Genomic DNA, 15,083 nt, shown 5'->3' with positions numbered 1-15,083 from the left:
GCTTTAATTAATGTAAAGAACTGAACTGCCTTGCAGACTAGCCCAAACTCAACCGGTCAGCTTTCATGCCTAAGATGGGATAAGAACTCACAATCTCCTGGTTTTTAGGTCAGAACCTTACACCAGACACTACACAAAATAAATATCTTTAGTAGCATGAGATCCCATATTCAGCATCTATGTGTGATATGTTTCTGGACCAAAAAAATGGTTATGCAAGACTGCCAACCATATATTGCTCAATTCTGTATAGGTAGTCCTCAACATATGATCACGATTGACCCCTAAATTTATGTTGCTAAATAATAAATTTGTTAAGGGAGTTCTGCCCCATTTTATCACTTTTCTTGCCACATTTGTTAAGTGAATCACTGTGGTTGTTAATTTAGTAACATGATTGCTAAGTGAATCTGGTTTCCCCATTGATTTTGCTAATTGGAAAGTTGCAGAACGTGATCACATGATCCTGAGATGCTCCAACCGTCATAAATGTGAGTCAGTTGTCAAACATGTGAATGTAAATCATGTGACTATGGGGATGCTGCAACGGTCATGTGAAAAATGGTCCTAAGTCCCTTTTTTTCTGTGCTGTTGTAACTTTGAACAGTCACTAAATGAAACTGTTGTAGATCGAGGACTACTTGCATTTAATAAAGAAGATAGAATTACAGCATTAAAAAGTATGTTCTAAGTCACTGCTCAACTTTTTCAAAGTCTTCTATTTTCTTGATTTATTCAAGGTAAAAAGATGAAAAGACTCCAAAACACATTCCATATGAACAGCTTTGAATACCTACAATATCCCTATTGCTAAGTTGAAAAGCTATTCTGCAAAGATATTAACTCCAATTGTTCATCATAATTATAAGTTGAATTAAAAGAAAAACAATAATGGGTTATAGTAAGAAAAAATACAGTCCCATCATTAAAATGCTATCTAAAATACACCTTACAATTAAGATTATTAATATTAAAATATTGATAATTTAGAAGAAACATAAACATTTCATAATTTACGGAACTGTTTTAAAGACTTGATAAAGAACAGGTAAAAAGAATACAAATAATTACTAATTAAACATGCACTCACCTTAATGTCCTCTGGCTCTTCAATAGGTTCTGTAAGCCAATTAACCCCTCTTTCCTTTCAGACCAATTGGAACTAGCACAGTGGTTTAAGACCTCCGCTACATCTTCCGTCTGTCGCAGGTAGTGTGGGATGCCTCCATTGCGGGAACCATAGGACCGCTCTGAGCAAGCACTGGAGGCATCACTGTTTGCATCATCATCAGAATACATCCCATATGGTTCATACCTTCTTCTCACTGGTTTTTTCTGGTCGGAGGGGGGAGGGAATAAATATCGGATTCAGGAGATTTGAATAATTTCACTAAAGTATCTAAAGTAAAGGTGTTTCTTGCTTAATAACCATTCATTCAGGGACCATTTTAAATTATGATAGTGCTCAACAAAGGGACTTACCCAAAGATACAGCCATTGGCCTCACAAGGAAAACTTAAGTGTGTGGCAATCTGCCCACTCTAAGCAATAGCACTTAAGACTTATATACTGCTTCACGGTGCTTTAGTCCTCTCTAAGCGGTTTACAATGTCAGCATACTGCTCCCAACAATCTGGGTCCTCATTTTACCGACCTCAGAAGGATGGAAGGCTGAGTCAACCTTGAGTCAGTGGGACTCAAACTGCCGGCAGCCGGCAGCCAGCAGAAGTAGCTTGCAGTACTGCATTCTAATCACTGCACCACCATGGCTCTTGGACTGACCACAAGGGTTCCCTATCTCAGCTGCCCACCAGGTTCATCAGTGTGCACAAATCTACTCCAGGCTTAGAGGCTGAACCTTCTTGCCATCCTACTATGCCCAGGAGGCCTCAATTTATTACAGGGATAGCAGCAAATGTAATTTGTCCCACTCACATTTGAGTTTTTCTGCAGTTTCTGACAGGAACATCTAGCCTTCCCAGAGAGATTGTCTCATGCTATTCTGAAAGCAGATGTCAAATTGTGTGATTTGGAGAAGCAACCTTCCAAGCTAATGCGATAACAGCACCAGCTCTGGTGATCATTGAGAAAGCTAGAAAGAGGCTCTTTCTAGCTGTCCAAATAATCATGTTCATTAGCTTTCTAGCCTAGGGTAGAAAGAGAATGGCGCTAGCTCATGTGATTGTGCAGAAGACTAAAAAGAGCCTCTTTATAGTCTTTCCAATAGAAGTGTTCGCTAGCACGATCATTTGGGAGGCTAGAGTGAGACTCTTTCTAGCCTTCTGAATGATTGTGAGAGCTGGTGCTTGCTTGCAGAATGGCACGAGGTGGCATCTGTAGAAAGGCTGCATGTCACATTGGCTGGGTGCATCTATCAGTAGCTGCAGAAAAATGCAAAGGTAAGTAGAGCAATCTATGTGCATTATTGGGGCTTTCCCACTTGTGCAGGCTGGGGAGCAGGCGTTGGCCTCCTGGGTATAGTGGGGCAGGGAGAAAGACTGGGCCTTCCAAGCATTGTGAGGTGTGGAGAAGGCCGAGGCTTCCCAGTCTCCCACAGGTTCTGTGCACTAGTGGGCCCTCTAGCTGGCTGGAGGCTTCTGACCCATGGCAAGTCTCCATGCATGAGTTGGGTTCCCAGGGCCTTCGCTAACCCGCCCCCCGCCCCCGAAGCATCCCACATCTGCAAATGAAACAATTCAGCTACAATCGTTCTGATCATGTTAAATTGCTGCTCATTCTGAACAAAAATCCAGGTGAGCGCCAGACAAAGATGCCCATGCCCTCAAGGCATGTTTTAAATGATGAAGACCTATGCAAATTCTATGCAAAAGAGGTGCATTATAATATGAAAGAGCAGATTTAAAGCCCCTCTTTTCAGTAAAATAGCTATGTCTTCTTTTTCACAACTGCTTGATAAATTGTTCCCAGCTGTCTTAAATGTATAGCCACATTGTTTCATATTTGCTCCCACCTATTATGTAGCTCTTCTCTTGAAGGCTTTGCATAGTCCTAATGAGAACTTGAACTTGTTGTCTAATATTTTTCCGGAGTTAACATTTCTTCGTCACAGAATATAAATTAACCTCCTAAGCCTATTTCTATCCTCCTGTATATTTTCTATATCAGGCATGTCCAACTTGCAGCCCTGGATAGCTACTAATGCAGCCTTATATATAATTTGTGTCAGAATTTGTGTTTTCTTGACTTTAGCATACACAGATAAACTAAACAAGTTGAAGGCACCAAAGTCCTGCAGTTTGATAGGATGCAAGGTTTGGACATTAAGGTATCAACATAATTGCAGCCCCATATAATATTGTAACAGGGGAAGCAAAAAAAAATGGGAGGGAGGGAAGAAAAGAAAGAAAGAGGCAGGGAAGGAAAAAAAAAGGTCAGGATGGCACTAGTACCTTGCTTCTGGAGTCTCCTAAGAGCTGTATGCAGGAAAATATTGAAGGGTGGGGAAAAAGCATAGAGAATTATGTCAGAAGCTTCTGCAGGCATTTTTTTTGCAACAAAAATACAGCAAATGAGTCTTAGCAAATTAAAAATACAAATTCAGCCAGTTTCTTTTAAGAAATATAAAATGAGTTCAGATAGAAGCATCACATTGTGCATTATTCTGTTCTCATCTTCCTACAGCCAGGGACTTCGAAAAATACATGCACACAAGTAATATGCATTTAGAATTCTGGCTTTCCAAAGGCAACATTAATATGCCAGAAATGGGCTATATTCAGAGGGGAGGGGGGGAAGGCAGTTGGGGGTTTGTGGGGTACTTAATATTCCTGAGGGTAAAGTCCACAGTGGATCCAAGGTTAGGTTGGATTTATGTACTGTATATGGGTAACACTAGGATTCCCTCCCCCACAAGGTTTTGTGTTTTAGTATGAAGCCTATTTTAGGGCTTGCATCACACCTGCATACGTTTTCTGGCCTCAAATCATTCAGAAACTGTCTTGTCAGTTTCCCGTAATTGCAGTGTTTAAATTGATGATTTACTTTCTCAGCTATAGTTTGTACCTGTTTCATATCATGCTGATGTCTATATAGTATTCTCAGGGGAAAAAAAGATCTTGACATAGTTATTATTTACATACTAGGTGCCATTTGAGGACAGTTTACTGTAATAGATACCAACTCCCAAGACTAGAAATATTCCCTCTCACCTCCTGGAATTAAACTCCAAGAGCTCTTTTGTCATTAAAGATAATCAAATACGCTATGAGGGTCAAGAGTTCAGTTCTTATAGCTTACTCTATTCTACTACTGAATAAATTCCCTTCATTTCTAAGTTTATCTGGTTTCCTTGTCAATAGGTCTTTCTCTGCAGTGATCTAGGAATAAAAGAATTCTTCCTTAGATTTCTTCCTCACTTGATCTCTTTTTACAGGCACAACAATCAGCCTTGGCCAGGATAGAGAATTTGATCTGAAGGGACTTATTTTACATCTTTTTTTTTTAATGGAAATAAAGCTTTTACTGTGAAGCAAAGCATCTTGAATCCAAAGATGGAGAACAAAGGAGAGAAGAGAGAAATATTCCTTTAAGGCTATTACAATATTTATACAGTAAGTGAAGACAAATCGGAAAGAGAACAGATGAAGAAAGTTAAAGGAGTGTTGATGTTGACTGTCAACAACACAGAGCAAAAGAAACTAAGTTCTGAAAAGATAGAGATGAACCAATTTTTTATGTATCACATTTTAGGAACTTGTGAATTTTCAAGAGCGTTTCTAAAAAAAAAAGTAACAAAACACCATTAAGTATATCCTTATATGAATTTTTCAACCATAGTTTGTCTCTTTGTAAGTGAAATTAACCAAATATGTCCATCACACTAGTTAAATTTTGATTAAAATAAGGCAAATACTACAAATTAGAATGATGACAGTATCATTTAAATCAGGGTTCCCCAACCCCCGGGCCGCAGCCCACTACTGGCATGTTGCCTATTCACAACCAGGCTGCACGAGTGGTGGACTGGAGTGCATGTGTGCACAGCTCAACTTGCATGAGCATCTGGCTGGCATGCATGCACACGCACGCAACTTGTGCAAGTCAAGCTGCATGTGCACACTAACTCGATGCTCACACAAGTCAAGTTGCACATTCACACGCACACATTGGTTTGCCGTTCACATGGCCCTATTCCCCTTCCCCCCTCCACCAATCCACCAAAGTTGGGGGCCACTGATTTAAATAGTTCTGATCAATGAAAGCTAGAACACAAGGGCAAAATGTGTATTCTATATCTCCTTTTGGAACCGCTTAGAGTTGGGTTGCTGAAAATGGACAATTACATTTTCTACAATTATGAAATGGAAAACACTGTACTGTAGTGAAATTCTTCAAATAGTCACAATTTTTGCTAAAGGAGGAGTTGTATGCAATTGTATGTATGCTACATTTTGGGGCCAAAAGTTCAGTTCTCTATCCTAAGTTATTTGCTATCATTCAAAATCATATCAAAATTTATTTTTGTTATTTCAGAAGCAAAAGAAAAAGACTATTGGCCCAATGGATGGTTTCATACATGGTTATCAGTAGATAGAAAAGAGTCAGGGCAACTTCTTGTTACAGGAGCTAGAATTATAACCTCCCTTCTAAAATCACAGTGCTGAAACGTATCTCAGGAGAAGGATTTTTTTCTTTGAAGTTTATGGCCAAAGGTTAGATGAGAGCCACATTTACCAACATTAAGGACAACAGGCCTCCATTTCTTCCAGGCTCCATATCCAACTTATCCAAACTCCCCAATCTACCATCTCATTCCCAAAATTCCACATGTAATTTTACGGCAGTTTTGATGAAAAAAAACTGGAACTGGAGTTGTTTGGAATATTACTTCACGTGACTATGAATGGGATCTTTATTACTACCTAATTTATGCAACGATATTAATCATATATTCCTGGAAAACCTTATCTTGTATTTAATAAAATCCTGGGCATCATCCTATAATTAAGATAATTTTATCCAATAAAACCTCATTTCATCAAATCAGAAACTAAACATTCAGCAGCCAAGTGGCTTCAATTTTAACATTTTATTACTTTTTAGTTATTAGTTTACAAATCATATATCTATATCTATCTATCTATCTATCTATCTATCTATCTATCTATCTATCTATCTAGTCTTTATGAATAGTGCTACTAAAATAAAAATACAATCCTGGATTCAGTAGAAAAGCAAAGTTCGAATTGTTTCCTTCCCCTCCCCCTGCTATAAAACAGCATCAAAAATATGCATGTAGCATGTGCGTCCTAGTAATTTGTAAAAGTCCAGATTCATAGAGAATTTATAGATCATCCAGTGGATAAGAATGCAAGTTTCAACTGCACTGTGTTATACATAGTTAGAGACAATACACACTATTCATACATTATCTTGTAACTCATAGTTCATAGTGCTAAAAGCCTTCGAAATATTTTCTACCACTCTGGATCTCCAGCATTTGGGAGTAACAGCAAAAAGGCAAAAGTAGCTTTCAGTAAATATGCCTATTTCATGGAATTACTTGAAATCAGAGATGCAGTGATGCAATCTGTTATATTTATTTAAAAAATTGTTTATATATTTTTGCTTTTTAAGTAGACACTTAATTTCAAGAGTACAAGAGAATTTGAAAATATTAAAGTACATAGATTTAATGAAGTTTAATTCCAGGAACATGTTTTAATTTACCTTATTTTTTTTACATATGCCTTTGTTACCTTAAACTTTCATATATTTAATAGAATTTCAGAACTGAAAAGGGATGGATGGATGACTGGAATTTTATTCCTTTTACTGCTACATAACTAAGAATCAGAAATGTGTGTTATTACTGCAAATCATCCAAAGACTAACCAATAGGTGCAGATCAAATCAAATCAAATGTTTATTGTCAATGAAATTGAAATCCATCAATCATTAACAATAATTATTATTAGTTATTTTTAATGGTAATTAAGTGACCCTGATCAGAAACCTCTAGAATTAACGACAGAAGCCTTTGTCAGGGTGACCCATACAAACTTTCCCTAAGGTAGGACAAGGCAATTATTCTCAACAGACATTTCAACTATAAATTTTAACTCTCCAAAATGAACAAATGAATAAAAGCACATTTGTGGGACATGAAGCAAACATGTTGCACATACTAACATAATAATATAAGTATGATTCACAACTTATACTAGGAAACTATTTGATTCACTTCATAAGATAACTATAGTGGCATTCATAAGCATTTGACACAGATGGTTTCACTATTATAATCCATTTACTTGAAAAATAATGAATACCAACAGTTAATATTTCCACAAATAAAAGATTAGGATCAGACTGTGAAACTCATCTTCTACATTTCACTGCACTAATATCAACCATTTAACTCTTCCCATGCAACTATGCATTAAAAACCCCTTTCCTCACATCTTCCCAAAACCCTAAAGAAAGATTTAGACAGAGTCACACGTACACATATAGGCTCATTTAATAGGAACACACATAAAAGAAGAGGAAAATGTACGTACAGAAAGCAACTTCAAGCAACTTTCTGGAGTTGGTAACATGTTGTGCTTTCCCTCTTACCAATGCATCTGCCACAGCAGTCTCCAGATCTGTGCTTGTACTCAGAACTCGCATTGCATTCATAGAGGCAGGCAACCTGCCTGGCTGGCCAAGCCCAAACCGTTCTGCACAAAAGACAAGAGTAAAAGCCATCATTACATAAGTTCACAGCCCTTTGGAATATTAATAAGGCCATTGGCTGCTTTAATTGTTATTGGGTCCAAGTTTTAGGAGTTACTATGAGGCTATAATAGAAAGTCAAACAAATTCTATATATATTGGTTAGATAAGAGGGACAGGGGGGGATTATTATTTAAACTCTTTTATAATAATGGTTAAATGTAACTACTTTTACATATTCTCAATTTTTCAAAGGAGGAAGTAAGCACTACAGCAAAGTTCTTCAACTTAGTAAGAAACTTGTAGTAATATATTGTTAATTTCTTAACTTACTTTTAGGTCTTGCAACAGTATTTTTATGAACTGGCTTATTCAAGTGTGAATCCAGTTGCAATTATTCTGATTGTTCTGTATTTGTATACTTGCTGGTTAAATTTTAGTGAAAACAGAACCAAAAATCAAAAGTAAGGCTCAAGCAATTTGTACTACTGATCAACAAAAAATTAAAAGTGAATTTAAAAAAATCCCATACACTATCCCATTGAATTTGGAAGATAAATAAATCTTCAAAGACCATCGAACAATTGTAAGATTTCCACCCCCCATCTCTTAATATAGATACAAATAAATGTTATACTTTTTAAAAAATAATATTAATATTTTTATCCCATTATAATTGTTTGAGATTTACTAATTTGTGTTTTTAAAGTCACTATTTTATTTTCTTAAACCTAAAGATTAAATTATGATTTTTGAAAGTATACTATATGAAAGCATTTCCCAACCTTGGCAACTTTAAGACGTCTTGACTTCAATTCCCAGAGTCCCCTAGCAATCTGTGCATCCTAACGTTGCCAAGATTGGAAAACACTATTATATTGGGGAAGTAATGCAGTATTGGAATAAATGTGCTTTTTTCAATGTACCATCAACAGATTGATTTACCAATAATCTTTTTTAATAGAATTGTCCTGACCGGTGTTGCTTAAACTGTCAATAACTACCATTTTTCCTTCCTCATCAATGGACTCCCAAAGGCTTAAATCATGGGAGATTTTAAAACAGCCATTTCAATGAAGGCGATTAGCTGCATATAACTGGTGTAAAGGGAAATAAGTTTCCCATGCACTTCAAAAGATCTGTTTAATGGTGTCCAATTCATATTGTGAATATAATAATTAGATTATTCCATGTATTTATTGATTTATTTATTTTACTAAGTCCCTTCCATTTGTAGCTCCATTAAACTGGACTTCACTTATAGTATGGTATCCAGCTATGTTAGAGGATGGATGTACAAATTATCATTTGTTGCTACCAGCAAATACACTTTTTTATGTTAAGAAATTGTAACTATTTAAAGGGCACTCTAATTAAAAAATAAGATTTGTTTAAGCAGTGTTATGATTTCAACTCTAATGCACAGAAATGTCTTTCAATATCAATTAGGGAAAATGACAACAACAATCAATATAAAAACCTAAAAACAGAAAAATATCACTGGGAAATATTATTTATAAACCAATTTTAAGCCTTTGTAGACAAAAATTCCATTTATTGTATTTGTTAAGTTTCCACTAGGGGGAATAAGAACAGATCAACATTGTGAACAATTACTGAAGCTAATGTGAAGGAAGCAAAATTAAATACATTTGAGCATTGTGGTAATGCCACTTAAAAGGGTTTGATATTTTTCAAATTTTACTAAGATCAGACAGTTTACAACAAGCACATTTTCTAAAACATAAAATACATTACATGCGAAAATTAAATGTCTTTAATGAAAACCTGCTTTGAAAAGGAATTGATGAAGTTTACAGAGAAAGAAAAACTATATGTATTACTATCTCCTTTTTTAATGCATGTAGTTGCTGAAGCAGCACAGATGCTTGTTTCAAACATCAGCTTTGCTCCAAGCAGGAGGATTTGGTGAAATAATGATAATGAACATGAGAATCCAAATGTTTTGCCATGTCATTTTGTTCATTCAGCGTAATATCTTAAGGCCCAGTAAGTATTTGTACATTATGAAAATATATTGCAGTTCTCTATTGAACAAACTGAGCAGGACATTTCAAAGATGCAATCAATCAAAAATCGATAACTCGATTTTTCAGTCCTTTAGTTCCAATCTCAACTGAAATGGAATTTCATCCCACTTAAATCTTGCAAAATTATCACTAATAACATTTTTGAAAGGAATGTAAGTATCACTGGATTTCTACCATTTGTGGGGACAAAGTATACATCTACATATTCATCATACATGTACGTATACAAACTGCAATGTTGTTTCATTAAAAACATGTGATCATGTGAGACTGTAGGTTTTGCTCACAGACACCAAGTCAGTGTTATCACTGTATCAAGAATCTAGTCACACTTCCTAGGACATCCCATGGATATTACTTGACTAGTTTGGGGGCATGAAAAGTTAGTAATTTTTGGAACAATGAGAAAGGAACCTAACCAAACTGAAATACTCAAATTTCCAGAAGAACCAGTCCTAAACCTGGCTTCATGTAGTTTTGAATAAAAATTGTCACTGCATTAGAAAAGGAAAGATAGTTTTTAAAACATGGATAATCAAAATGGCAAAGTAAAGTTGCAAGCCTTTAAAATATTCAATAGAAACAGCTAAATTAAATCACATTAAGTATATCTGACATGCAACTTTATGTCCCAGTTTTTAGCATATGAATAGCAACAAAAATGATGGTGGTGGTGGAGGTGGTAGTGATGATGATGATGAAGGAATGGACTTCTTCATTGGATTATATTCTGTATTTTCCAGTTCTTGTCTTGATTATAACACTATCAGATAATGGAAATTTATCTCAGGAGCATGAGCAGAAATCCCCGATAAATCCCAGAAGAGTCTAAAGCTACTATACTGACAGAGGATAACGCACAGGTAGTCCTCGCTTAATGACCATTTGTTCAGCAACCATATGAAGTTACGATGGTGCTGAAGGAATCAAAGTTGCAGACTTGCACTGGCCCTTCTGTCACATGATCAAAATTCAGGCAAATATTCAGGTACTTTACAGCTGCAGTGTGTCCTTCAAATCCCCCACTTGCCTATCTTACCTTATTCTCTGTCTTTTTAGCCACCCTGCACTCCACTGCTGCTGCCTCCTGCTGACCATCGCTGTCTTCTCCTCCCAGCGCTGACAAGGCATGCCTGGCTGAGGCAGCTGTTGGCCTTTGTGAAGCTTTGGTAATGCTTCCCGAAGGCTCTATGCAATGCTCGGATGTCTCACAAATGGTCAGCTGATGCCTTAACCAGATGTTCCTCATCAGCAATGAGAGGAAGATCCTCTGGGGGTGGCCCAAAAGGAAGACATGGGTGGGAGACAGGCAGGGGGAATTCAAGTGGAGGCGAGCACAGCAAGGTCCTTGTCAAATGACCACAACCAGGACTACCAGAACTGCTATTGCTAAACGGTGCGGTCATGTGATGTTTTGCTTAATGACCATTTTGCTTAGCGATGGAAATTCCAATCTCAATTGGCATCATTCTCCTACTTGTATTCTATTCAGGTACTAAGGCGGGGTGGGGTGGGGTTGAGTTTTGGTGATAGCCTCTAAAATCTCAACAGAAAATGTTTAAATATTTTTGTGGGCACCTCAGTTACATAGAAAAATTGGTGGTGCTGTGTCATGTTATTTCACTTTTGTTAATACCTTATCTAACACTGAAGGAACTCTTTTAAGAGAAGTTTATGAAATGGTATTAATTGTCATTAATTAACTGCATGGAAAGAAATATTGTTCCAAGGTAATTCAACAATAGCAGTAGCATATACCGCTTCACAGCGCTTTACAGCCCTCTCTAAGCAGCTTACAGAGTCAGCATGTTGCCCCAACAATCTGGGTCCTCATTTTACTGATGGGTGGAAGGCTGAGTCAACCTTGAGCCTGGTGAGATTCAACCTACCAAACTGCAGCACTAAGCAGAAGTAGCCTGCAGTACTGCATTCGTTAACCACTGCATCCCCACAGCTCTTCAGACTGTATCAATGAACATCAGAAGCATATAAAGCTACAATTTAATATGCAACAATTAGCATATTAAATTCACACACCCAAATTATATGTTTTATCAGTGTTGGGCAAGCTTAAGACAGCACACATTTGTGGCAGGCTGTATTTTTGGAATAATAAGCCTTATCACCAACAAAGCCATGCATTCAGGAAGTGGAGAGACAGAGTTAGCAGAAAAGATAGATGGGTGAGAAAGTAGGAGAGAAAGAGCAATTGTTTCATGGGTCACTGGCAGTACATGAGTAGTAATGGGGAGGGCTGAGTGAGCTGGCATTTACCCATCAAAGTCTTGGCAATGGCCTCTAGCCTGTGATACACAAGGACTTTTGTTATAATCTAGCTTGGATGGAAGTCACATTCATGACTGGGCCTCACTTAAGTTAAAGAACAACAATCTCTTACAGCAAAAGGGACTTCTGTAAATATTCTACATATGAAGCTTTGATGTTAAAAATATATCCACAAAACATCATTTTCATTCAATGGGGCCTTGTAACTTAACTCAATATAAAGAAAGCAAGGGGCGTTTTATGGGGCTGATTTCTGTGGTCCACATAGTGTCAAAACTATTAGGTAAATAGAGAGAGGTTTCAGGTATAAATCTGGAATTTACTTGATAGGAATACATAAACAAACATTCCCTTCTGGTTTACATTATCAGTATTTAAAACTTGTATTAAACAGATGTAGATCCTGTTTCTAGAGGTTTTTCTTACAATATTTATATATTCCAAATCCCAGATAACATCATAATGACTTTCTTTTCAACTCTAATTTTTATATAATTTCCTGTCATCAAAGAAGTAACCATAGTTTTCAAAAGAGACCTAAGCAACCTGTCCATTAAACTGAAATTCTACTGTTTTATGTCTCAGAACTATAAATTTTGAGGGTGATGGGTAAAGTTTTGCCACTTTGATGACCATGTGCCCCTAGCATTACATGAACTAGCAGCAAAGATCCTTGATAAAGCCTTAGACTTGGATGCCCATTCCCCCAATATGAGGCCAGGAGGACAATAAAGAAAGATTTGATTTCATTCTTCCTAATTTTCACTATATAGCAACCAAATATATTAACTTAAAATCAATTGAAACTAGCATTAACCAAACAATCATAAACTCTACTTTAACAAACTACTTACTGACTTATCTATAAAATCATGCCAAGGACTAGCTAATGCAGTTTTCTCCAACTGGTATTGTGCAGATTTTGTATTATGAGCCCACCAAACATGTTGAGTGGCTATCATGGTTTAGAATGGTGAGAACTATAGCCAAAATATCTGGAATACCTGAGGTCAGGAAAGGTTTATATAAAGTAAAATTAGATTGTGGCTTATTTCTTCTCCCAACCACTTTTATGAAAAGAGGAAATAAAATATTTGTGTTCTGGTTATCCATACAGGGTCTTTTTGCTCACGCACAGACTCTGATTTAGCATTATGTGTGATCCTAATCAGTAAGGTATTAAAAACTCAAAGCTATGGCTGAATGCTGACCCTCTTCCTTAGTTGCATTAATCTCATTAGCTAGCTGTTGGATATTAGAATTATTACTCACTAATGAACAATTACTGTAGTTGCTTTTCATAGATATAAATAGGAGTGCTTCCTGAGAAGTACATGGGAAATACATGATAATACTCTATTGGCTGCTGTAACATTGCTTAATTTCCAGAAGTAACATTAAGCAAAAGAATAAAAATTAGCAAAAATAAAAAACATTCAAAAATAGAAAATGACAAAAGTATGTTAAATAATAATAATCTCATGATGATCCCACATGCTAAGTGCTGAATGACGGTTGTGAGAGCAAATGTTACAAAGGTAATAACAGAGAGACGATATTAAGAAGCAGATTCATGCAGTTAGCACTTGTTCACCTGACTGCCCAACAGAATCAGCAGTGGAGAGAGCACTAGTGGATCTGGAATGACGTCGAGAGGCTGCAAGTAAAAGGAATGGCAACACCCACAGAATTAACACACAAGTACTTCAGACAAAAACAATGCCACAATCCAAAGGAGATGCACATGATTCATACCAACACTGGAATTACACAGGGAAAAGAAATGGCATTGTGTATGAATGGACTTGAAAATCAATTGCGAGTTCCATGGTAGGTCTGACAGAAAGTTTCTTGCATACATTCCCTCCACCCTCAGTTATGGAACCTATGATACATGGAAAACAAAAGGAATAACCTCTAAGCCTCCCAGCTTGCATGAAATCCAACAGAGATTGATAACAATAATCACCTGTTGACTACAGGTGAATCAGCATGTTAACATGAAATGACTAACTCAGCAGCAATAGGATTTAGATGTAAACAATCCAAATCCTAAAGTGAAAGGCACAATGAATCCTTAGAAAGTGTGCTTGCAATGATAAAAGTTTAGCTTTTTCATTCAAAGACGTAAAACCCCATAATCAATAAAGTCAATTTATAGTCAGAGAGAAAGTAAATTAGTGCAGGAAAAAATAAGACAAAAGGAAGTAATCTTCATTTAACAGTGACAATATGAATTAAGACAAGCAAAGTATTTATTATTCAAGCACTTATTAATTGGATTGCAAAGCTATTTTATGCAGACTCAGTTCATTGATCCATCTCTTCCAAATCGTATTCAGTCTAACGCTTAATGGTTTTGCCATGGTTCACAAAAAGAAAGTCTTTTTGAAGAACTATTATGTGTACATTCAGAAATTGGTCCTTGGGACTTCCTTCATGCAAAATGTATTCTTTCCCAGAGTCTAATCTAACAGGACTCCCCAAATCCACATGGCATCATCCTTGTACAAACTCAGGTACAATACTGAATATGTGGATTTTGACTAAAAGGCAAAATTAATAAAATGGGATAGCTGAAATATTACTAATTAGATTACAGATGGATAGAACTGAATACCGGAGAAGAAAAGGTGTAATAGCAACAGTTATGTTTCTGGTATATGGAATTTTAAAATCCCACCAAAACTTAACTAAAATCAGAATTTATACTTAAATAAACAAAATTACATGCAATATGGAACTGGGAAATTATTATTTGCCTGAATAGGTTTCTACAACATTGTTGGAGAATAACATAGTTCAATCTGTACAATTACTGTATATTCCGACAAGAAGAAAATGTATTAATAGAATGTAACATATAATTAAGGGAAAGAAGAAATAACTTGTTCAACAGGAAACCACATGAGATGCATACTATAATTGCATTTAGAATGTTATTTTAATTCTGGGATTGAACTAAAGAATTATAAAGAAGGTATTTCTAATCAACCTAAGATAGGAAGCACAAATTGCTCCTATAAAAAGACTCAATTGCATTCTTAAAATCAAACAGATTGCAAT

The 15,083-nt window shown here is 36.3% G+C and overlaps 1 protein-coding gene across 33 annotated transcripts in view; it reads right to left on the bottom strand.

Moving 5' to 3' along the window:
* Nucleotides 1-15,083, bottom strand: part of CLASP1 (cytoplasmic linker associated protein 1) — a 231,758-nt gene that overhangs the window by 48,435 nt on the left and 168,240 nt on the right. For 10 of the 33 annotated variants that reach the window (XM_087950248.1, XM_087950252.1, XM_087950255.1 and 7 more), the window contains 3 exons: nucleotides 7,582-7,685; nucleotides 3,411-3,434; nucleotides 1,091-1,335 (listed from right to left, as the gene is read on the bottom strand). In XM_087950248.1, coding sequence (XP_087806374.1) covers nucleotides 1,091-1,335; nucleotides 3,411-3,434; nucleotides 7,582-7,685 — 373 coding nt within the window. Of the gene's footprint in view, nucleotides 1-1,090; nucleotides 1,336-3,410; nucleotides 3,435-7,581; nucleotides 7,686-13,611; nucleotides 13,675-15,083 lie in introns of all 33 variants that reach the window. The other 23 variants (XM_087950241.1, XM_087950240.1, XM_087950251.1 and 20 more) reach the window with 3 other exon arrangements.

This window comes from Notechis scutatus, chromosome 1 (genome assembly GCF_049901735.1).
Source record: "Notechis scutatus isolate UNSWTSFEM ecotype Mainland chromosome 1, rNotScu1.2, whole genome shotgun sequence".
NCBI lineage: Eukaryota > Metazoa > Chordata > Lepidosauria > Squamata > Elapidae > Notechis > Notechis scutatus.
Note: the sequence above shows the minus strand (reverse complement) of the source record. Positions and strands in the feature narration are given on the sequence as shown.